Below are 25,420 nucleotides of genomic sequence, written 5' to 3'. Positions count from 1 at the left end.
CTTATACAGCTAAAAGAACTAAAAGTGTGCATGGACCTGTACAATGCCTTGTGGAAAACCACGGGTCCATATTACCTACTCATAAGCACTCCAGGATCCATGTTGGGTGCCTCTGCAAGACACAGTCATCCCTAAAATGAATGCTTCCAATGACGTACTACCAACCTTCATGCCATGAAAACCTCTGCTGCCTCTGTAAAAAATAATTAAAAAAATGTAGACACAGAATTATAGCTATAAGCATCATACTATAGATTTGTAGGACACCAATCCACAATACACCCATGTGTCGGAGGTCTAAATGGGACCACTGTTGGATTTAGAGCTCCATGTACTCCAATGGTAGTCACCCAGGCTAAATGTAAAGGGACTGCTAAGCAACTTGCTCTCATGGTCAGCAGAGTAAATCTGTGCAAGATGAATTTGTACCTTCCCAGTGCGGCTGCTGCCAATGTGAGCAGGTGATGGATGCACTTTAACAGGTTAGAAACCCAATGAAATAAATAAAATAAATCCCGATACCAGATCAGGGTAAATTCAGGCACATCTCTCTAAAAATAAAAAGTATGCATATTATGTTAAAAAGTTGTTTTTTTCCTTTTTGGATTGAGACTACTTGGAAGCTATAGAAATCTCCGAGCACCGGCTCCACGCAGAAGAACCCGAGGAGCACTGCTCCTTATTGCCCACCATGTCTAAGCTTTAGATTGTATCTTGGCTCATGTACATTACCATGCACATATTCAGCATCTTTGAGATGAAAGAACCTCCTCATGGAGCATTTCCACTTAAAACCAGACATCTCCACTTAGTCATCCATTTGTGACTGAAGTTATGTCTGTTAATGGGAAAGCCAATATGGCTGCCTTTACAGCTCATATAAGCTTCGTCACTCAGCTTTTTCAGACTCTTGAATCCACTTATGTGCACACAAAAGTATACCGCGATGGGGGTGGATCAATGATCCCAGAATAATTTCCATCCGTAAGCGTGACGGATTAGATCCGGATGCGTTCAGTGAAACTCGCACCATTTTGCAAGCAAGTTCGGTCAGTTTTGTCTGCGATTGCATTAAGTTGTTCAGTTTTTTTACGTGAGAGTGCAATGCGTTTTTCACGCGCGTGATAAAAAAAACTGAACGTTTACAAATAACATCTAGCGGCCATCAGTGAAAAATTAATTGCATCCGCACTTGCTTCCGGATGCAATGCATTTTTCACTGAAGCCCCATTCACTTCTATGGAGCCAGGTCTGCGTGAAAAACGCAGAATATAGAACATGCTGTGTAATTCGCGCAATGCAGAACGGATGCCTTAAAAAAAAAAAAAAAAAAAAAACGCTCATGTACACAGACCCATTGAAATGAATGGGTCAGGATTTAGTGCGGATGCAATGCGTTGCACCCACGCGGAAAACGTGCTCGTGTGAAAGAGGCCCAAGTCTGGTCAAGCTGGGTGACAGCACCTACAACTGTAGCAATGCAGCCATGTTGTAAAAACTAAGAACTGGAGGATCCCGCTGCAATGGCTGGGACCAGACATAGCTCTGATCCCAGATGGTTTAGATGCTGCAATCGATAGATGTGCAATTACTAAGACGGTTGATAGCATGACTGACACCCTTCATCCCAGCAAATGTGGGCTGTTGATGGATTGTAATGACAACCTGAGGCCTAAGAAACAAGCTCAAGACCTGCTATCTATGGAAGCCACTTAGGCCATGAAATGTTTAAAGGGGTTTTCTGGGAGTTTTACACCGATGACCTATTCTTTGGATGGTTCATCAGTATCTGATTGGTGGGAGTCTGACACCCAGGACCCCTGTCAATCAGCTGTTTGAGAAGGCACCGATGCGCACAGTAGTGCCGCAGCGTTCTCACAGCTTTTCCTAGGCCATCTGAACATCACATTCATCTGTCACATGGCCTAGTAGCACCGCCCCATTGAATTGAATGGGGCTGAGTTGTGATACCCTGCACAGCCGCTATATTACGTACGGCACTGTGCTTGGTGAGCTGAGAGAAGCAAGACTTCTGTCTCCGCAGTTGTAGAAGCACCTGCGGAGACAGACCGGGCTGGATATTTAGCCCAGCCACTACAATTTCATGCCTGCCCAATTAACAGAGAAAGGGCAGCAGCTCTGCACAGACTCCGCTACCCAGAAGTGTAGTTGCTGGTGCAGGCAGGAAATTGTCAAAGCCGGGCTAGGGCTACACAGTGACTGCTGTTGTGGCCAGATACATCGCTACTCCGCAATCCTGGCTGTGACAGCTGTCACGTGACCAGTGTCACCATGTAGCCCTAGCTCAAATGCTAATTTCTGGAATGTGTTATGGAGGAGAGTGTGAGTAAGAAGGTTACCCCACAATAGGATGCATTCATTTAAAGTGCCATATGGGCATCGTGTACAATTCCACAATGCACTTACATCAGCACTACTCCTACTAACCCCTTCTGCTGCAGGTAGTTGTAGAATGGAAAAAAAAAAGTAGTGGGGGCCCCCCTGTGATGTCCATGTGGATTAGGGCTTCTAGATAGGACAACCTCTTTAACCCCCTTAACAAAGAATGACATAAATACATCATCTATATCATTCTGATTATGCAGCTGGGCCGGTGCCATCACCGCGGAACCCACTGCAATGGCTGGGACCAGACATGTCTCTGATCCCAGATGGTTTAGATGCTGCAATCGATAGCTACTCATGGGCGTATATCCACTGACAAATCCTGGTTATAGGGCGTAATGCTCTGTAACATGGTCACTCGCCCTTAACATCCTCAATGCCAGAGTGATTTGTGAGACATTACAAAGGCACTGAAGGGTTAATTGTGCTTGTTTCTGATCTCTCAGAATAATAAAGCCCCTCTTTACTGACACGAAACCTCCCTTCCCTGTCCTTTTGAGGTGTCACAAAACACTTCATGTATAGGAAACCAATCCTATTCATCTAAGTCACTCAGATCATAAAAAATAAAAAAAATCTGAATATTCAGAATTAAAATGGGTTAAAAAAATAAAATAAAAAAATCTGGACTGGTATAAAGGAAGAGCGTTTCTACAATGTGCAACTATGCAAAAATCAGACGTATATATCAGATCCGGATCCTCTGCTCTGGTAGCCACTACTCCCGGCTACGGCTGTGCTTTCCATGGTGCAATACATACGCTGTAGTAACGTACTGCTCCGCTGCAGTGGTAAAAGAACGCTGAGCTTCACAGATGCATTTCCGAGATTTAACAAAAGAGGGCAGGAGGTCCCGGACAACTGTTTGAACCCTGGAACGGAGCGTAGTCTCTGCCTGGATTTCATCTACTGCTGCTTGGTCAAGCGCCGGTAATGAGGCAATACTTGGGCCTCAGGGAGGTAGAGTGCTAGCTCCATGGCCACTAGCACAGTCAGCTCAAATGCAACCAGGTCCCGTCTGTTAGATCGAAAGCGTTCTTCTAATTTCTGGAATGTGTTAAGGAGGAGAGTGTGAGTAAGAAGGTTACCCCACAATAGGATGCATTCATTTAAAGTGCCATATGGGCATCGTGTACAATTCCACAATGCACTTACATCAGCACTACTCCTACTAACCCCTTCTGCTGCAGGTAGTTGTAGAATGGAAAATAAATGGTTGACAGTAGTGGGGGGCCCCCCTGTGATGTCCATGTGGATTGGGATTTATAGATAGGACAACCTCTTTAACCCCCTTAACAAAGAATGACATACATCATCTATATCATTCTGATTATGCAGCTGGGCCCGTGCCATCACCGCGGAACCTGCTGCAATGGCTGGGACCAGACATGGCTCTGATGGTTTAGATGCTGCAATCGATAGATGTGCAATTACTAAGACGGTTGATAGCATGTCTGACACCCTTCATCCCAGCAAATGTTGGGTGTTGATGAATTGTAATGACAACCTGAGGCCTATGAAACAAGCTCAAGACCTGCTATCTATGGAAGCCAATTAGGCCATGAAATGTTTAAAGGGGCCTAGTAGCAGCACTGCCCCATTGAATTGAATGGGGCAGAGTTGTGATACCCTGCACAGCCGCTACATACGTACGGCACTGTGCTTGGTGAGCTGAGAGAAGCAAGACTTCTGTCTCCGCAGTTGTAGAAGCACCTGCGGAGACAGACCGGGCTGGATATTTAGTCCAGCCACTCCAATTTCATGCCTGCCCAATTAACAGAGAAAGGGCAGCAGCTCTGCTTTGGAGCAGTAACTGCACAGACTCCGCTACCCAGAAGTGTAGTTGCTGCTCCGCAGCTGAAGCAGAGCTTTTGCCCTCGCTCGACTAATCAGAGCAGTGGTGCAGGCAGGAAATTGTCAAAGCCGGGCTAGGGCTACACAGTGAGTCAGTGACTGCTGTCGTGGCCAGGAACATTGCTACTCCACAATCCTGGCTGTGACAGCTGTCACGTGACCAGTGTCACCACGTAGCCCTAGCCTAAATCTTGTCAATACTTCTTCACCTGAAACAGCTGCCCACCTGTGAAGTCGTGCTGAGGAGATGAATCAGTTAGTTAAAGGGGTTGTCCCATTTCAGCAATAGCATTTGTTATGTAGAGGAAGTTAATACAAGGCACTTACTATAATGTATTGTGATTGTCCATATTGCCTCCTTTGCTGGCTGGATTCATTTTTCCATCACATTATAAACTGCTCATTTCCATGGTTACGACCACCCTGCAAACCATCACGAAAAAGCGCTGGCATTTGCGCACTCCCACTGCGCCTTTTCCTATAGTGTGCAATGTGATGTGGTCCTAACTATGGAAACGAGCCGTGTATAATGTGGTGGAAAAATGAATCCAGCCAGCAAAGGAGGCAATATGGACAATCACAATACATTAGTAAGTGCCTTGTATTAACTTCCTCTACATAACAAATGTTATTTGCTGAAGTGAGACAACCCCTTTAAAAATCAATTTGCTGATCTCTTAACTATAAAAAAAAATAAAAAAAATAAAAAGCATTTTGAGAACTGTGGCTTGTCTTGTACCACCAGAAATGGTGCATGTGCAGCTATCTTCAGTACGACTTCCACAAACAGCTGAGCAAGCATGCTCGCCTATTTCTGGTAGTCACACAGAACCAAAGAAAGGAAGCCACATTACCATTCTAGAGGTGCAAGATGGAGTCCTGTTCTCAAAAAAAGGAGCTGGTCCTAGAGATGGAATCTGCACCTATTGGACAGTCATAGCGTATCTTGTGGATATGCCATAAGCGCCCAGATGGGACAACCCATTTAAGGGAAGCTCTAACAGAAGAGTACAAAGGTGCCCAATTAAGTTTGAATCAGAGCTAGACAATAGCTTGCCACGTCCATCCATCCCGGAGGCCCAATATGACCCCTCTATACTTACATCTAGAAGATGCTTCAGCTCAGGCTTCTTGAAGTCACTACTGATTTTGGCAGCCAGGAGTACACAGGCTCCTGCACACAGCTTGCGGTTCTGCTTGTTTACCCTCCTTTGCAGGACTAGCTTCTCAAAGTAAACATAGGACATGGCCACTGTGACTGGCTCCATGTTACACTCCTGTGCCACATTCCTCATTTCACGTTTCAAGCTGGAGACAGAGAAAAGTGGGGGGAAAAAAAATAATTAAATCTATAAAATCATGGAATATGTAACAAGTGTAAAGATGGCAGCAGAACTCTGGCAGACAGCAGCTTACAATCTAATTTATCACCTCACCTTCTGATCTTGCTCAGAGTCAGCTTTACATTAGGAAACTTCTCCTTAAACATCTCGTTCATGTCTTTCTTCAAGTCACACGGTTTCACATATTCAATAACTGTTGTCTGAAAAAGAAGACACATATTATAATACAGAGAGATAGGACAGGTGTACCATGGGGCATGTAGTAAAGACAAGATTACACTGCACAAGCATATCCAAGTGTAGTGTTTCTCAATCTGTGGTACCCATACCCAAGGCGGTACGTGCCACTGTTCCAGGAGGTTTGCAGCAGGTCCCCAATGAGGAGTTAGACCTTCAAGGCTTTATCAACCTTTTGCTGCTATTTTGTGGGCGGCAGCATTCCTTTTCCACTAAATTGCTGCTTTAATTGTATTGTGGATAGTGGCATAGAGTAAGCATTGAATGGCAGTGTACGGCATTAACTGGACACTGAATGGCGGCATTCATTACTGTAATAACCATGTCAGGGCTTAAACGGAGCTCTGTATTGGGGGTACTAGGTAGACATTGTGGGGGGAAACTGTTAAGAGTGACATCAACTTTCTCTTTTTTTTTTCCTTTCTTTCTTATCATGTTGATTGATTTATGGCTGCGGTGGAATACTTCTGCTCAAGTTCTAGGGGGTAATTTGATAAAATTCCTTTGACTAGGTAGTACACAGCTTGGAAAGGCTTCTTGCACCCATCATCAAAAAGTCTCTGACCAGTAATTGGGAGCGCTGCTACTCATCGGCTCAGTCCCTTACATGCAATCTAATGGGCAGTAGGAAGATGCCAGCTGCTTTTAAGGTGGCAGTGTCCCCCTTCCCCCTTATCTACTGGTCCCTGGGGTGCTGCACAGATTGCACATGTGAAATGCCCACCCCTGGATATGAAGGAAAATTACCATATAGGAAGCAAAGATGAGAACACGCTTGTGTTTTCCACAGGACCACTGAGGATCATCCAGGATATCAGGATTGTATTCGGTGCTGTCCGTCTCTGTGCCTAAAACAGTAAAAAATATAAAGACACTGAGTGCGAGAGGAAAACTAGGACTCACTAAGGTTTATTCAGTATTAGACACGGGATGTACAGAAGGAAAAAAAATGAAATCTGAGGAAAGACAGATTTGATATGCCTGGCAAGCAATGGAATTACATAAACAGGAACCTATAGTGATTGGCCAGTATATTAGCTAGGCAACTGTGCTCTTTAATACAAGGGAATATATATATATATATATATATATATATATATATATATATATATATATATATATATATATATATATACTTAATTACATCTAGCAACCAGAGCTCCTTTGGAAAATGAAAGGTGGGATCTGATTGGTTGCTATGGGCAACTAAGCCAGTTTTTCTTTATACCAGTTTTGATAAATCTCCCCTATAAATTTTACTTTGCAATGGAAGTCAAATTCAGCACTATGCAACTCTCTCAAGCAATATAGTCTGAGCATATATAGGTAAGTGGCTGCTTCTCCTTTAGAAAAATACATAGAAAAGCTAAAAAAGCATAACTAAAAGGACCCCTGGCCCAGGACGTGGCTCTCTAGGAACATGTATGTGCATGCGGTACAGGGTAAGAGTATAGAACTCTTTAAGACTTGCCCCAAATATAATAACCTTCCTAATAATAGCTGCTTGGGTTGTGAGTCCATGATGGAAAGACTGTAACCTGCAGTGCAGGCAGCAGAGGTATTTACCATGGTCGACTCCTGAGGACACTGGAGTAAATCGGGCATTTGCGAAGGTCCGTTTAGAAGTGTCAGGGGGAACCAGCTTGACCTGTGATGGTTGGCTGTCTTCTTTTTGGCTGACAAGGGCGTTTGTTGGGTATAAAAATTTTGCATAAGAAACAACCTAGAAAAAATAAAAAATAAAATAGCTGAAACAAACAAATCCTGAACAGTGAAATAGCCTATGAACTCTTCCCAAACAGTGGTGGATGCAAACCGTATGCTTCTTCACTGGTCAGAAATGTATAGTACAAAACACCCCACGGATAACTGTGCCCACGTACAACGATCTCATCCAGCAAATATCTACAACCAGCTCGAAGCAGGTCCTTTATTATACTGCCAGCAGGTATCTGCCTTCACTTTACACTGGCCATGTTGGAATTCAGTAGGGATGTCCCGATACCATTTTTTTAAGACTGAGTACGAGTACCGATACTTTTATTTAAGTACTCACCGATACCAATTACCGATACTAATTTTAACAATAAAATACACACACATGTATTTTCTGACCACTGACCAACCAAAAGGCCCAAAAACAGAACTATAACATTCCAAGGAGACATTATACTGTATGGGGGCCACAAAGAGACGTTATACTGTATGGGGCAGCCACAAGGAGATGTTATACTGTATGGGGGCCACAAAGAGACGTTACACTGTATGGGGCAGCCACAAGGAGATGTTATACTGTATGGGGCAGCCACAAGGAGACGTTACACTGTATGGGGGCAGCCACAAGGAGACGTTACACTGTATGGGGCGGCCACAAGGAGACGTTACACTGTATGGGGCGGCCACAAGGAGACGTTACACTGTATGGGGCGGCCACAAGGAGACGTTACACTGTATGGGGCGGCCACAAGGAGACGTTACACTGTATGGGGCGGCCACAAGGAGACGTTACACTGTATGGGGCGGCCACAAGGAGACGTTACACTGTATGGGGCGGCCACAAGGAGACGTTACACTGTATGGGGGCGGCCACAAGGAGACGTTACACTGTATGGGGCGGCCACAAGGAGACGTTACACTGTATGGGGCGGCCACAAGGAGACGTTACACTGTATGGGGCGGCCACAAGGAGACGTTACACTGTATGGGACGGCCACAAGGAGACGTTACACTGTATGGGACGGCCACAAGGAGACGTTATACTGTATGGGACGGCCACAAGGAGACGCTACTGTAAGGAGTCAGGAAAACAATTTTTGAAGCCCCCCCTCCTCAGTATAATAGTCTTGTGGCCATCATACAGTAATGTATATTTCTTCTTGCCCTAATGCCTGCTTTTAGAGATCAATGTGCAGCTTGCAGGCAGAAAGGGAGGGACCAGGGCCATAGAAGACAGACACTATCACCTTTGGAGGGACTGGCTCCTGGCAAACACAGCTCTGCTGCAGTGAATGCAGTGGAGCAGACTGATGTAATTACAATGTATAGTTATTGCAGGGACTCAGAGAATCGTCTGAGAGTTTATTAGTTAAAAGAATCGAATGAGTCAGAGACTGTGTCACCGAGTCCCTGCCAGGCTTCCTGCTCTGCTACATGCACCCTGTACACACACAGCTCCACTACATGCTATGCTAATAATGCCCCCCCTTCCCCCCGGACGGACTTACAGGGAGCCGCAGAGCAGGAAGCCTGGCAGGGACTCGGTGACACGGTCTGTGACTCATTGGATTCTTTTAACTAATAAACTGTCAGACGATTCTCTGAGTCCCTGCACTACGCTCCCTGTGCTGTGAGTCTCTGATTGGTTGGAGGGCGGGGAGGGGAGGGGCGGGGCTAGCTTCCACTCTAGGCTCCTATTACACAGTGCCTGCTGCTGCCTCTGAAGCTGTTAGCTGTGCGAGGTGCAGGGGCCACGGACTGACACAGACACATAGAAGCGGCGCACAGGTATCGGCAGTGGTATCGGGGACATTTGCACGAGTACATGTACTCGTGCAAATGCCCGGTATCGGTCCCGATACCGATACTGGTATCGGGACATCCCTAGAATTCAGCAGTGTATTCTCATCTTAGTCCACTGATGATAAGCAGTGCCATGTATGTATGGCAGCCACTCATCCCTCATGGTTCCATTCAGATTACATTTCATAGTTAGATAGCTTGATAAAGACCAGAGATGGTTGAAACGTTGCTATCCCTATGCTGCTGTTACCAATAAAGTAACCAGCTTGTTCACCAGAACTGAGGAGTGCTGTGGATTTTCTTCTTTATCTGTATACCTATGGGACCCTCAGCCAGGATCCTCATCCGCGAGCACCGACCTATCTAGGTTTCTATTGGCAACTGTCCCTATATTGGGACCTGGAGTGCTGCTTAACCCTCTTTTTCACTTTACACTGGCCATGTTGGAATTCAGCAGTGTATTCTCATCTTAGTCCACTGATGATAAGCAGAGCCATGTATGTATGGCAGCCACTCATCCCTCATGGTTCCATTCAGATTACATTTCATAGTTGGTCAGATTGGATATGTGAGTTACAGGGGGGGGGGAAAAGAGGGATATTAACTTCTGTCTGTAGTTACTTAATAGGTTTTAGGGATGGTACTGCTGAGATTATTGACAGTCCTCAAAAATTCAATCCTTACCTCCCCCTCGACCCCCAGCTCCACACCTTCCATTCCAAACTCTGGGTCTGTGATGGAGGGGGCCCCCCCAGATGGGTGTCGCTGCTTTGTCCCTTCCACCCGCAGATCACTGTAACAAAGCATAAAGCAGCATTAAAACCATCTACATCCCCTACAAGCTGCGTACACCAGTCTAACCCATTAGCAGCCTGGATCCTGTGCGGTCTGACAGTGCAGCCGTCATCCATATCTTCTGACAATAGCTTTGTTATGAGGTATAATGCAGTCTCCACTGCCACAAACAACCCCTTCCTCCCTGCCCTTCCACTAATTATGGACAGGACGTAATACACAAAGGCCAAAGTTTAATTATAAAAGGCTTTCAAGTCCATACCACAGTAGGAAAATTTCACAAGTGACAGGTAAATGCTGTAAACATATACAGGGGGCTGGATCTCGCAGGCTGTCACGGAAGGCAGCCACAATGCCTCAGGAAGGCATTGGACTGCCTTCCCTGCCATCTAGTCCTCGTCACAGCAGCGCGGGGACCCGATGGCTGCTTCCTCCCTGCACGGACACCGCAAGTGCTGCAGTCAGCGGTGACTGCAGCACATCAAGGGTTAATGTGCAGGCATCGGTGATGTCACCGATGGCGGCACATGCAGCAGGGGTCCGGCTATCAGTGACTGCCGGACACCTGCCGCGGATCGGAAGGGCGCATCTCCTGCACCCGCCTGATCACCGCGCCGTACAAGTACGGCGCTGGTCCTTAAGTCACGGACATCTGCGCCGTACATGTATGGCGCAGGTCCTTAAGGGGTTAAATATTTACAATATGAGGACCTTCTCAAGATGGCTCCTCTGCCAGTTCTCTGAGGCCAAAACTGCTTTCCCTCACTTCTCACACTGTAGCCAGCAGCTCCCTGCCAGCCAATCAGATTGGATTACTGAGAGACACGCCGGTCTGTTTTCTTAGCCAGAGACAGACAAGCCCTAGCAACTCTTTTAAGGAAGCAGTGGAAAGGGACAGAGGACATTAATGAAAGCTGTTATTATAAGGTAATTACAGATCTTTTGGCAATCATTGACAGACTAACTCAGGTATACATACCTAGCTCTAATAAACTAGCAAAAAAAAATAAAAAATGACAGTTACATTTTAAATGAGAGGACTGAAATCCTCTGTTCAGCTAAGATTCTTTTCTTTGTTCTTAGGCTACTTTCAGACTAGCGTTTTTTGCGAATCCGTCATGGATCTGCAAAAACGCTTCAGATACAATAATACAACTGCATGAATCAGTCATGATCCGGTTGTATTATGTCTTATATAGCCATGATGGATCAGTCATGAACTCCATTGAAATCCAAGGGGGGGATGGATCCATCCCAACTGACTTACATTGTGTCAGGACGGATCCATCTTGCTCTGCACCACAACGCAGACAGAAAAATGCTGCCTGCAACCAAACGGAACGCATTTTGGTGCATTCCGTTTCTTTCAGTTCAGTTTTGTCCCCATTGACAATGAATGGGGACAAAACTGAAGTGTTTTCTTCCGCTATTGAGATCCTATGACAGATCTCAATAGCGGAATTAAAAACGCTAATGTGAAAGTAGCCTTATTTACTTATTATTACTAAGGCTCTGTTCATACTGGTGTCATGGTTTGATGGGCGCCAATTGTTCTTCACGGACTTCACTGACTTATTACGGGGTCAGTCAGGATTTCGTCGGTTTTGATGGGAAGAATAGCAATGCATGCTGAACTGCAGCTTCTGACAGAAGTGTGAACCCAACCTTATAATACAGTTGCATGACCACACAAACCCCATTGCTATCTGGAGGGCATCTGACATTAATTTGTGTAACATGTCAGGATGAAAGCACTGGCTCTCATTTGTAACAACTCCATCTACAAATATAAGTGCCATATATAGTGTGTGTAATATAGTGTGTAAAATATAACTAAAATAGTGTGCAATATAACTATATATAAGATATGTAATAGAACTAATAGTCTAATATAATATAGTGTATGTCACAACTGTATATAGTGTGTGTAATATATCTGTATATAGCCAATATAATATAACTGCCAATGCACTAACACTAAAACCAAGTATAGAAGCAGTTACCTCATCCGCAGGCTCTCCCCATATGGAAGAATGGAGAACGCAGCGCACAGGGATCTCTTGGAGCAGATTAGGACAATTCTAGGAAAGATACAGGTCACAGGTAAGATGACAGTGACATCATACAAATCTTATAAAGGCAGTGCCCGTGTCATAAATACCTGCTGTTGCGAGTGTCATAGTGCCTCATGCTTTTGATGAAGTGTGTCTTCTTTAAGACGGACGGTAGGGGGGACTCGGGGACATGCTTGGACCTGCAAAGACAACACAACCGTGAGCCGCACTGCTTGTATAGGCTGGTTAGGCTATTTTCACACTCGCGGCAGTGTGATCCGGCAAGCAGTTCCGTCGTCTGAACTGCCTGCCAAATCCGCCGATCTGGATGTGACAAAGCATTTGTGAGACGCATCCGGATGCGGATCCGTCTCACAAATGCATTGCAAGAATGGATCCGTCTCTCAGCTTGTCATCGTCTCGTATCATTTTTCACATTTTTACCGGTCTGCACATGCGCAGACCGGAAGGACGATCCAGCATTCTGGTATTTTGAATGCCAGATCCGGCACTAATACACTCCTATGGCGGAAAATGCCAGATCCGGCAATCAGGCAAGTCTTCCGTTTTTTTGCCAGAGATAAAACCGTAGCATGCTGCGGTTTTATCCTTTGCCTGATCAGTCAAAACGACTGAACTAAAGACATCCTGATGCATCCTGAACGGATTACTCTCCATTCAGAATGCATGCGGATATGCCTGATCAGTTCTTTTCCGGTATAGAGCCCCTAGGACGGAACTCTATGCCAGAAAAGAAAACCGCTAGTGTGAAAGTACCCTTACTGTGATGGTAGATGAGAGAAGGATCCTGCAGATAAGCAGAGCAGCTAATAGCACACTGCGCTGTGCAGGGGGTAAGACACAACATAAACTGAAATTCCAGGCAAAGAAGTCTGCAGCTCGGGAGACTGGACAATAAAACCATTTACCAGGCAGTGTTATCACGAGCAGCCTAAAGGCGGCGAACACAGTAGTAGAACGTTTCAACCAAAACGAGCGCTCATCAGCTGAAATTCAGCAACGAAAGATCGTTTAACCGACTGATGATAGACAATTATCGTTAGAAAAGAAGCCGGCCACGTTTAACATGTTCATACGATAGTCGGACAAAAGATCTTTCTTTGAATGAACATTCCCAGGAAGATCTTTTGTCCATCGCCCATGGATGGGCCGCCTGAACAACTGGAACCGCCAACATGGACTGCTTCCAAAGAAAGCTCCTCGGAGCACTGCCTGGCTGTGATCTAGGGGTAGAATTCTGGAAATCTCTATAGGTTCAGCATTTGAAGGGGGTCATGGAGGGGTTACCCCCTGCACATGTATTAGTCTGGAGTTCCTTAGTAATAAAATATTAGTGAGGTGTTAGCATGCTGAGGAACACATTCATTAGTGGTGTTAGGCTGGAGTCCTGAGACGCAGCACTACCTCTGCACTGGTGTGAACTCTGCAATATCCTGGAGAAGCTCTAGGGAGCAGCGCTGAGACAGGTGACGTCGCCTGCAAGATGGAGGCAGTTATCAGAATGGCACGAGAACAGATGAGCGCACAGCGTCTCTGAAGCCTGGCAGTAGTGCACTCGTATTAGGCCTTTACCATTACACATCAATGAGCAGAGGTCCTCAAAACGTCCATTGCATCTGTTAGAAATGTAGGGTGACAACCAGTATTGCCTCACCCGCGATACTAGGGAGGCTCATCCCCCAACACTGGATGTTTTCATCCCTCCACGGGGAGAAGCCGCAGCGGCTGTGAAGGGAGCCAGGTAAGTAGAATCAGTGTGAGGGGCCCGGGCATTTCCAGGCTCTGATAACCCCTTTAAGGCTACTTTCACACTAGCGGCAGGCTGTTCACCCTGTCGGATCCATCCTGCCACTATTTTGCCGTGCCGCCGCTCCATCCCCATTGACTATAATGGGGACGGGGGCGGAGCTCCGGCGCAGCACGGCGAGAGGCCGCCGGACTAAAAGTACTGCATGTCCAACGGCCTCTCGCCGTGCTGCACCAGAGCTCCGCCCCCATTACAGTCAATAGGGATGGAGCGGCGGTCCGGCAAAATAGCGGCAGGACGGATCCGACAGGGTGAACAGCCTGTCCGATCTGTCCTGCCGCTTAGTGTGAAAGTACCCTAAGCATGTTCCACCCCAGAGCATCTGAAGAGAATGCAAAATAAAACTGGCAGCCATTACCTGTCAATATCATTGCTTGCTGCATGATGGACCACGTGGCAAATAATTCAATTCTGCCCAGGATTAGGGGAAATTTTTATTTATTTTTTCCACCCAGAAATGGTGTCACTTTTTAATGCAATATTTAAGTGAAGTGGAACGAGCCAAATTGCCTTTGCCAGGATTTTCACATACCTTGCTAGGGCAGCAACCAAAACTTTGCTCAGGGTGAAGGAAAGCAGCGCTGCGCCCCTGGTAGTGTCTCTCCCATAGTTAAAGGTCCCAGACTTTGCATAATAACTTTATAAATTACCGGTAATTTCTACTGTAAAAAAAACATTTCCCAAACTCTGGTTCGCTTCCAAGGTTCGGTTTGGGAAATGTTTTTTTACAGTAGAAATTAATTTCTGAAGTTATTATGCGAAGTCTCGCATTTTGTCTAGGGAGCAATCATTAGGAGAAATAAAACGGCTGCCGTCCTATTGGTACACACAAAACCTGTCCTAATCACACAGGAGAACAAGTTACTTCACACCACTGAGGTCTCATCGGAGCCAATACTGTACGGAACGCTCGCTCCGTACAGTATTCAAAAAAGTATTATGCAAATTGACTTCGGATGCTTCATCCAAAGTCGATTGGCTCATCCCTAGTGAAGTGGGATGTGATCAATCTAGCCACCCCACACACTGACATTATTGTATAGAACCGCGTCAGAACAATAATACGTAGTCTGCCCCGTTTACAAGCGATCATGCAGGTCTATGAAGGAGCAGGTGGCTGGAGATTTATCTAACCCAGATTAATTATCCATTTACTCTGAGCTTATAAAACATGACCCTCGTCAGCTGCTCCCACAGAGCCATTAGCAGCTGCTTTCATGGACTGCCTCGCACTTTGATGAGCTGCAGCTTCAGTGGGAATTAGGTCTGATCGTTCATCACTTTCATGGCACTGAGAAGGACACGGGAGAGGAGCCGCTTGTATACAGCCCCCTTTTCCTCCTCACAGGCACTGTGGTCCGTTGTGTTGGCACAGTTACACCATGGTGGTATATTTTGAGCAGCTTAGAGTAGTATAATTTGGGCACTGTATACTGGTAGTATTAAATGGCTCTGTACAGCGGTAATATAAATATCTACTGCATGGTGGTATTAGCTAGGACTTCCTTGGTTTTATTTTTGTATTGAACGTCATGCTCTCTCCACTAAAAAAAATAAAAAAAAAAAAAAATGTATAGCAGACCACAAAAAAATAAAAAAAAAGTGTAGAAGGATTACAGGCTATGGACACCTTTTACATGGAAGAAAATAAAAATTTTCACAAGTTTCAGCAGAAGCGCTGAGCAATTTAATCATTAATTAGTTTGTCCTTTTAGCTCTAGGTGATGCTGTTTATTTGAAAACTGAATAATGTACTTTTTTGGGGCCTGGAGCAGTATATCAGCGCAGTCGGTGTAGTCTGTCCAGTCCCTGCCATCTGTGCCATTAATCCTGGTGTGCGGGCCAGGGACTGAAGAGACACTGCAATATGCTGGAGCTGGCACTGACAGAAGCCTGGCTGCTGATGTAACAAGCAGGATCGGAGATAACCGAGATCCTGGCTCCTCAACCCTCTAGATGTCGCAGTCAGCAGCTTGTAGCTCAGTCATCTAGTTAGCAGTTAAAAGTTTAAAAAGTTGTACAAAAGTTATTCCTTCAGTTTTTGTCCCGATTAGTTTGCAGCCTGCTCCTAGTTTTAAAAACTCTTCTCATGTGGATATGTTCCCCCAGCAATACATGCAGAATGTAAGGTCTGTGTGTCCAGGATGCTGCTGTCCTCACCAGCTCTCATGTATGAGGACAGCTTCATCCCTGGGATGCTTTCTCCATCTACAGCTGATATGTAATGATGTTCACTGATGCTGAGGAGATTGTGATTTCCCTCCCTCTGCAGTGGGTGCACCGTTTTTCTCTACACTTGTACATGGCCTATTTAATTCCCCCTTTGCAAACTGTCTTGTGTCATCTGCTGCCCTCGTTGGATACACCCATCGGGTCACCTACAGGTAGTCATTGGGCCCACCTGCATACACTCAATGTATTACCCCACTGTGCTTTATTGTACTTGTCTTTAAAGGGGTTCTCCAGGAATTAAGAAAATTAAAATACTTAAATATTAGTTTATTATAAATATATTCCCAAATACCTTTCGTTAGTTATAATGGCTTATTTTGTCTAGGGAGCAATCATTAGGAGAAATAAAACGGCTGCCGTCCTATTGGTACACACACCACTGAGGTAAACAGCCGCCTCATCCTCCTCTCTGCTCTGCTTGTCAGGGATTATAATCCTGAATACAGCTGATAATATCTTCAGATTAATCTCTGTAGGAATGGAGTTTATGAGGAGACATGAAGTACAGAGAGGAGAGTGAGGATGTGGTAATGAGCAGCAGCACTTGTATGCAGTCTCCATAACCACAGTCTGTCCTGTCCATCCTCTCTGTACTTATGTCTCCTCAAAACCTCCATAGCTTCAGCTGAAGAGGTTATCAGCTGTGTGAAGGATCATGAACCCTGACAAGTAGAGCAGAGAGGAAGATGAGGCAGCTCTTTACCTCAGTGTTCTGATGTAACTTGTCCTCCTGGGTGATTAGGACAGGTTTTGTGTGTAATAATAGTATAATTTTATTTCTCCTAATGATTGCTCCCTAGACAAAACAAGCCATTATAACTAATGAAAAGGTATTTATTTTAGGGATAAATAAAGTAGTATTTAAAGGGCTCTGTCACCCAGATCAAGTCTACCCTACCAGGCATATGCAGACAAAAAAAAAAACATACCTTTATTTCTCATGTCGGAATTCGAGCAGTTGGAGGCGGGCTTATGCCTTCCGAGCACTGGTTCTGCGACGCCCCCATTCATTGCTAATGCTGTCCTTCTGCACCTAATCACCCCCCCCCCCCATTTCTTTTGATTGAGATCCCGCGCCTGTGCACTTGCGCACCTATTTTCCGCTCTTCCAGGCTTGTGTGTGACTGCGCGTGTGCACTAGACATACACACAAGCCTGGAAGAACAGAAAATATCCAGGAAGCGAGTGTGAAGGATCTCAGTGCTAGACCGATGGGTCTAGCGCTGTCAATCAAAAGACATGGGGGCGTGATTAGGTGCAGAAGGCCAGCATTAGCAATGAACGGGATCGTCGCAGAAGCAGTGCTCGGAAGGCATAAGCCCGCCTCCAAGTGCTCGAATTCCACATTAGCATATTTTTAAAAGTTGCTTTTTCTGCCTAAATGGACTGCCGACATGAGAAAACCATATTACTTACCTGTAATTTCCTTCACATGAATCCTCCATGACAGCATGCCATGAGAGATAACCCGCCTCCATCCAGGAAGAATAAATTAGACCCTCCACCGGCTCCTCCTCAGTGTCTTTCTGAACTGACAGCCTAGAGAGGAAGCAACACGCGAAACGCGCGTCGGGGTGTGGACGGGTGGTGCATTTCAGTGGTGGGAATCTCTTCTCGGGTCAGTACAGTGCTTATGATTATGACTTACATGCTATCCAGGAATTTAATTTAGTGCTGTGACTTTCTCACACATCATCTGTGTACTCAGCTTGGTGAATTTCTGTTTGCCATTTAGACAGCCTTTGTGGCGATTCTATTATATGGTATCTATGTATTTAGTCTTGTTATTTATTAATTGTTCACTGGTGTGATTTATTCTTTTACTATGGATGTATGTAGCTTGGGTATCTATTAGGTACTAAACTTGGCTGCAGATATCAAAAGTCTCACAGCATTTTCTGAGCTAGCTATATATTATATTAGGAGTAGCTTATTTACCGACCATGATAAACTTGCACTAGGACTTTATTATCCTGTCGACAGTCATGTACCAGCAGTCATTTTTTACTTAAAGGGACACTGACAGGCCAAAACAGCATATATAGTTAGATATATCTCATTACAGGTCTTATACAGTCTTTTAAAAGCATATAAGTATCCCCCCTGTCCACCTTATAAAGAGCGAAATATAAAGTTTTATAACCTGCTTCTCCTGTCAGCAATCTGCCCAAGGGGCGGCGTTTCATGTGAAAATGCACCCAGCTGCAGCTGCCTCGAAGACGCAGGCTGGTGTGTGTACGCAGGCGCGATCTAACGGCACGGCGGGACGCAGGCACAGAAGATTGGGCATGAACGATGCCCGGAGGATTGAATTGCGCAGGCGCAGGATCGGGACTGGGGAGAGTTCTAGCCGCCGCCCAGCGAAGTGAATAATGATGAGCTGGGCGGGGCTTAAGAACGGCAGTTGGGAAGGCTGGCTGGGCGCATTTTCACATGAAACGCCGCCCCTTGGGCAGATTGCTGAACGGAGAAGCAGGTTGTAAAACTTTATATTTCGCTCTTTATAAGGTGGACAGGGGGGATACTTATATGCTTTTAAAAGACTGTATAAGACCTGTAATGTGATATATCTAACTATATATGCTGTTTTGGCCTGTCAGTGTCCCTTTAATATTTTAAATGTTGTGTATTGTCAATCAAGTGAACAAATATTATGAAGTGATGTACTAATAAAATATATTTTTTGATATGTATATGGTGTTGATATAGTTCTTTACATGGAGACTCGTGCATCTTTGCAGGTTGTATAGCTGAGTGATATACGTGTCGCTTAATGTATAACTCCTTTTGGGAAATAATCTTTTGGTTGTGACAGCCTCCTAGAGAGTCCCTTTTTTTCTTTTGGGGGGGGGGGGGGGGGGGCGCTAGATCCATGCCGTCATGGAGGATTCATGAAATGGAAATTACCAGTAAGTAATATGGTTTTCTCATGTCGGCAGTCATACCATGAGATACATCAGATTAAGGGCTCATGCACACGAACGTATTAGGTTAAATAAATTAGGTTAAATAAATTGTGAATCGTGTGGTTTTTATTTTTTCTGTTATGGCATTCACCGCATAGGAGTTTTTTTTAATATATTTTAATAGTTTGGACTTTTTAGACGTGGCGATATGTAATACGTTTATTTATTGTTTATATATTTTACATGTAAAATTGGTAAAGGGGGTGATTTATACTTAATAATTTGGAGTTTTTTTTTTTTACTTTTATTTATTTAATAACTATTAGCCCCCCTTAGGGACTAGAACCTAGGATCTTTTAATCCCTTGTCCTATTAGGGCTCGTTCACACGAACGCGTGCTGCCTGTTGCCGTATTGCGGACCGCATTTGTGGATCCGCAATACACGGGCACCGTTCCGTGTGCATTCCGGATCATAATAGATGCGGACCCATTCACTTCAATGGGTCCGCAAATTTGGAGATACGGAACGGAACACTACGGAGTGCTTCCTGGGGTTCCGTTACGTGCCCCCCGCACCGCAAAAAGATAGGGCATGCTCTTTTTGCGGAACGGAGGGATCGCGGACCCATTCAAGTGAATGGGTCCACGATCCCCATGCGGCTGCCCCACGGTTGGTGCCCATGCATTGCGGACCGCAATTTGCGGTCCACAGCATGGGCACGGGCTTCACACGGTCGTGTGAACGAGCCCTTAGGGTTAATAGAACTTCACACTCTCCCTGCTGCCCTGTGCATAGTGCACACAGCAGCAGGGAGCTTACCATGGCAGCCAGGGCTTCAGTAGCGCCCTGGCTGCCATGGTAACCGATCGGAGCCCCAGGATTACACTGCTGGGGCTCCGATCACAAGCTGCCACTGCCACACCAATGAGAAGGGGAGGGGACCCTGTGGCCACTGCCACCAATGATTTTAATACTGGTTAATACTGTGGGGTGGGGGGCGCACTGCGCCACCAATGAGAATTAACCTTTAATACAGATACAGGAGGAGAGTACCGCTGGCACCCGCCTCCTGTATTTGTATTAAAGGTTATCATTGGTGGCACAGTGGCCAGGCACCTGCTCTGCTTGACACCTAGGAGGAGGAAGCTGCTGCCGTTCGCCGAGCTCACTTGCTCAGACGGCACAGCAGTGTACTCTCTCCCACGTCCCGCCTCCTACTTTAATTAATAGTGGCACATTCATTGGTGGCAGTGGTGCAGGCAGCTTTAGAGTACGCTCATTTCATTGGGCTCAGCGCGGCCGCATCATAGGAGGGAAGGACTCTCTCCCTCCTTCTCCACTGTCTGCGCGCGCGCCGAGCGCCATAAGAGGAGGGTCTAGTATTGAAAAAAATTAACATCCCGATACCGAATCTATACTGGCATAAAAGTATCGATTGGGTATCGAAAGTTTGATACCTGAAACAACCCTTGTCGTAACCATGGAAAGGAGCAGTGTATAATGTGATGGAAAAATAAATCCAGCCAGCAAAGGAAGCAATATGGACAATCACAATACATTAGTAAGTGCCTTGTATTAACTTTCTCTACATGATAAATGCCACTTACTGAAGTGAGACAACCCCTTCAATTCCCAGAGAACCCCTTTAAGCAATGGGCCAGGTCTAGTTACTGGAAGGAAGCAGCACACATACATGGAGAGGACTGAGGGAATCCATGGCACGGCCACCTTCACAGGCTGCAATTTTACTCTGAAAAAAGTCTGATGTGCATCAATCTGCACTGGCTTTCCCTGCACATGGAGAGCCCTCGAACCACAGGATAGAAGATAATTGTCTGACGGCTGGGACCCCCACTGATCACAAGCAGTAATGTTACTATGAATCCCCCTGTGTGAATGGAGTGATAGCATGTGTGACACCGCTCCATGGGACTGCCAGAGACCGCCGTGATCCTGATCGGTGGGGGTCCTTGTGATCGTATCAGCTATCATGTGGATAGCTGATAAATGTTGTGCTGGGAAACCCCCCTTAAGGGCTCATGCACACGAACGTATTTTCTTTCTGTGTCGGTTCTGTTTTTTTTGTGGACCGTATGTGGAACCATTCACTTCAAGGGGTCCGTAAAAACAACGGAAGGCACTCGTGGTTCCGTTTCCATATTTCCGTTCCGCAAAAAAGTAGTGCATGTCTTATTATTGTCCGCAAATCACGGTCCGAGGCCCCATTCAAGTCAATGGGTCCGCAAGAAATACGGAACGCACACGGAACACATCCGTATGTCATCCATATTTTGCGGATCCATATTGTAGAAATGCTATGCCCAGCCCATATTGTTCATGTGTTTGGTGATTAATAAGTTACTGTTTCTGTTTCCAATCCGCAAAAAAATTTATCAAATACGGAAACCATAAAGGATATGTTTTGTGTAATAACGGAACGGAAGAGGACTTAAATCAGAGAAAAAAAAATAAAAAATCAGATATGGAACAGATCCGCGAAAAACGGACCGCAAAACAACAGCGGTCATGTGCATGAGCCCTAACACACGGTCAGAGCCTATCTGGGCAGCGTCCCAAACACAAGGACACAATAAAAGAATAGCACAAGTCCTCCACTGGGTAAAGGCCCTGATCTGTGCCCGACAGCTGCCATGATCTATTTACAGGGTAATACATAGGACGGGCTCAGGTATAATAAGCATGGGCACTTGAGATTGGTCCACCATTGCGCATTAGGGTAGGTTCACACCTCCGTTTAAAGGGGTTTTCCAGGAGTTTTACATTGATGACCTATCCTCAGGATAGGTCATCAGTATCTGATCGGCGGGCATCCGCTGATCAGCCAAGAAGGCACCGGTGGTCACAGTAGTGCCACTGACTTCTCTCTGCTTTACCTTGGCCGAGTGACATCTTCATTGGTCACGTGGCCTAGGAACAGCTCAGCCCCATGGAAGTGAATGGGGCCGAGCTGCGATACCAAGCACAGCCTCTATACAATGTATGGCACTGTGCTTGGGGAGCACGGAGAATGCGTGGGCACTACTGCCCCCCAGTGCCTTCTCAAATAGCTGGTCTGTGGGGGGGGGGGGGCTCAGATACAGATGTGAACCTAACCATAAAAAGGGTTATCCAGGCTCCAGATACTGATGACCTATCACCCCCACCAACCAGATGTCCTCTGCCAGAACTACCACTCTGAAGAGAGCTGGGCACAGCGGCTGTGCCAGGTTACAGCAGCTACCACTGAAGTGCTGTATTGTGCAATGTGGATGACACCGATCGCTGCACGGATCAGACATGTGACGCCATCCTGCTGACCAGTAATGGGATCCCAAACACAGGAGGACCATGGAGGGGGGGTCCTCAGTCACCTCATTACAGAGGAGAGACCCCCGATTGTCAGATCCAGTGCCTGATACCCCCTCTCGACTTCAGTCTGCCAGGGTGGAGGCAGAGCATGGTCACTTACACACCACCTTCCTGTACATGATCTGTCTATAGTGTACTCCCTCTATAGCGCCCCCTAGCTAGTTTCAGTCATGTCTCCAAGATATGGCAATGAGACCTCAGAGCCACATGAAGGAGATCTCCACTAGGACCCAGGGTGACATCTCTATGAAGGGGGTCTGACTCTGCAGTCAATGTCATTAGACCCCATTTACATCAGGATATGGTGCAGAACCTCAGCCTGGCACCAGCAGTGGCCACTATGGGTGCAGATGCCACTAACAGACATGATCAGAGGGTGATGAGTAAAGGTAGAATTCCCCTTTAAATCAGCAGGGGTTCCCCAGGAGGAGTTTCGGGTGGGGGAGGGCTCCCCCACTATTCCGGGGGTGTGTCCCGCTAGAGAAGTTTCTCACCTCTGTTTCTCCACGCTGGGGCCGCCTAGAGAAGGGGGCACCGCGGTAGCAGCCGGGGTGCCGAGGCCGCTCTTCCCCTCCGGCATAGGAGGCTCCCGGGAGAGCACAAGCCGGGGCCCGTTAGTCGGCAGGAGTCGCGGAGACGGGGAGAGCGGCGTCGGCTCCAGCACATCCCGGGTGCAGGCAGGCTCCCATGTCGGCAGCGGTGCGGGACACAAGGGCCGTCCGTCCAAGGAGATGTTATTGAGGAAGAACAGGGCGGCCTGCCTACGCCTGGAGTCACTTCCGCGCTTCCTTCTTTGTGGTACGTGGCCATGAGACAACTCTCCGGAACGGCCTCCGGTGCCTGTCACACCGGTGGAGCCGCAGGTAGCCGCGGCCATTCTCTAAGTGAGGCCCCCGGCCCGGGGGGGAACGGCCAGTCTGCCGCCGTTCCGCTCACTCTCATAGCCCATTGGCTGGTGCCAGGGTAACGACAACAGACTCGTTTACTGATTGGAAGAGAAGCCTGTCAATCATGTTTGTATAGAACTAGGCGGGGAGGTCACATGTCACCGGAAGACAAATGCCTGTGGATGTGGTGTCAGTGTTCCGACCTCATTAGTATACTAATTTATTCAATAGGTGGGGCGTGGCTGGAACCAGAAAGTTGGCAATGGCAATGTGAGGGGACTTTCACACTAGTTCCGTTCCGTCCTAGGGGCTCAATACCGGAAAATAACTGATCAGTTTTATCCTAATGTAATCCGTTCAGGATGTCTTCAGTTCAGTCACTGAACGGCGTTTTGGACGGAGGAAATAATGGTATTATCTCCGTCCAAAATTGCGGATCATTTGCCGGATCCGGCGTTAATTTACATTTAAAAATACCGTAATGCCGGATCCGATGCGCAGACCGGTAAAAAAGGGAAAGAAAAATATATAACGGATCCGTTTCTCCAGATGACATCCGGAGAGACGGATCTGCTTGCCGGATCACTCTGCCGCAAGTGTGAAAGTAGCCTTACAGCGAGGCTGGGTGGGTAAGCAGCCAATCAGAGCACTGCTCTCATGTCTAGGAGGAATAGTGAAAAGAAACCTGCAATCTTATTGGTTGCCATGAGCGATTACTTTAATTTAGAGGGATAAATCTACATTTGTTGTAGCTGGTAAACTCAGCGTAGAAAAACGGGAGAAAACCAGTGTGGCACAGATGAGATGCCGGTAAAGAAAGCCAGGGGGAGACCAGTCCAACCAGTAGGACCTTGTGATGTCACAGGTAATATAATCTAAAAATAAGGACTAATCCTAATGATGGTGTTAACAGAACGGTGAGGCGAATGGTCACTTTAGAATTTAGGCTTCCAATATCACATGACCCTGTGACATCACAAGGTCCTACTGGTCAGACTCGTCTCCCCTGGCTTTCTTTACTGGTGAATCATCTGGGCCATACTGGTTTTCTCCTGTTTTCCTTCCTTATTTTCTATGTAAATGGTCTGACCGGCTTTCATTTCCTATCATCTACGGTCCGCGGCTTCATGAACAAACAGATTCATATTCCTGTTTTTCTGTTGATATTTATACACTCTTGTGTCTCCCTCCCCTAAATTTTGTTGTTTCTTTTTGTATTTTTACTATAAGTTTGTTACAGGTGATTTCGCGCCCCTGTGAGACCTATGAAGGAGCTGCAGTTTTGGGGATCGGTGAACCTTTTCTCCCGAGGGCCAGCGCCCCTTCATCTGCTTCTTCCTATATTTTCTTCATCCAAACCCCCAGAGACTGTCCACTTATGGCCAAGTCTTAGGTCCGGCACAGGCTTCGGAGTTCAATGTGTGAAACTCACAGCGAGATACTGAGGATAGGTCATCAGTAGTAAAATCCCGGAAATCCCTTTTAATAGATTTCAGGTCTCACAGGGACACACATTATAATGGTGTGCAACAGGTGCATTGCTAGGGTCTCAAAAGAAAGATCAGAGGCCCAAGCCCCAATGCATTTTGCCCAATGCTCTAAGTCGACCAACTGCTGCCCCCCCCAAAATACTATCCTGAAGAAAAATGAGTGCCATACAGATAATCTTCCCCATAGTAATAGTGCTCCTCATAGTCCCACCAATAGTAATTCCCTTCTAGAATGCCCTCATTAGTAATACTGCCCCCTACAGTGCCCGCAACAATGATAGTGCTCCCCAAGAGTGCCCCATTACAGGGCTCCAGATGGCGACCAAAATGGTCTCCAATGCGACTTAGAATTCATGTTCTTATCAGCAGCGCAGTGGAAGAGTCTCTCCCTCCCCCCTGTGCTGCCGCGGCCAATAAGAAGAGGGACAGGGGGGGGGAGGGGCTGTGGCCACTGTGCCACCAATGAAGATAACTGACCTGTTAATACAAATACAGGAG

At 46.4% G+C, this 25,420-nt stretch overlaps 1 protein-coding gene across 1 annotated transcript; it reads right to left on the bottom strand.

Moving 5' to 3' along the window:
* On the bottom strand, nucleotides 1–23,463 carry CABLES2 (Cdk5 and Abl enzyme substrate 2). Its single transcript, XM_040434972.1, has 10 exons — nucleotides 23,040–23,463; nucleotides 13,634–13,705; nucleotides 12,316–12,408; nucleotides 12,158–12,235; nucleotides 10,044–10,152; nucleotides 7,407–7,563; nucleotides 6,588–6,688; nucleotides 5,697–5,803; nucleotides 5,364–5,568; nucleotides 1–3,453 (listed from the first exon to the last, which is right to left on the bottom strand). The coding sequence occupies exons 1-10, from the start codon at nucleotides 23,420–23,422 to the stop codon at nucleotides 3,313–3,315; spliced, it is 1,446 nt and encodes a 481-aa protein (XP_040290906.1). The 5' UTR covers nucleotides 23,423–23,463; the 3' UTR covers nucleotides 1–3,312.
* Between the last annotated feature and the right edge of the window lie 1,957 nt (nucleotides 23,464–25,420).

The sequence above is a fragment of the Bufo bufo genome, chromosome 6, assembly GCF_905171765.1.
Source record: "Bufo bufo chromosome 6, aBufBuf1.1, whole genome shotgun sequence".
In the NCBI taxonomy this organism is placed as follows: domain Eukaryota; kingdom Metazoa; phylum Chordata; class Amphibia; order Anura; family Bufonidae; genus Bufo; species Bufo bufo.
Note: the sequence above shows the minus strand (reverse complement) of the source record. Positions and strands in the feature narration are given on the sequence as shown.

What these genes read in the sequence shown, in the direction of transcription:
- CABLES2 (XM_040434972.1), bottom strand. Translation starts at nt 23,422, where the DNA reads ATGGCCGCGGCTACCTGCGGCTCCACCGGTGTGACAGGCACCGGAGGC. An exon ending in GTCCTCAGGAGTCGACCATG is followed by an intron (nt 6,689 to 7,406) that starts GTAAATACCTCT and finishes TTACTGTTTTAG; the next exon opens with GCACAGAGACGGACAGCACC. An exon ending in AGCTGAAGCATCTTCTAGAT is followed by an intron (nt 3,454 to 5,363) that starts GTAAGTATAGAG and finishes AACACATTCCAG; the next exon opens with AAATTAGAAGAACGCTTTCG.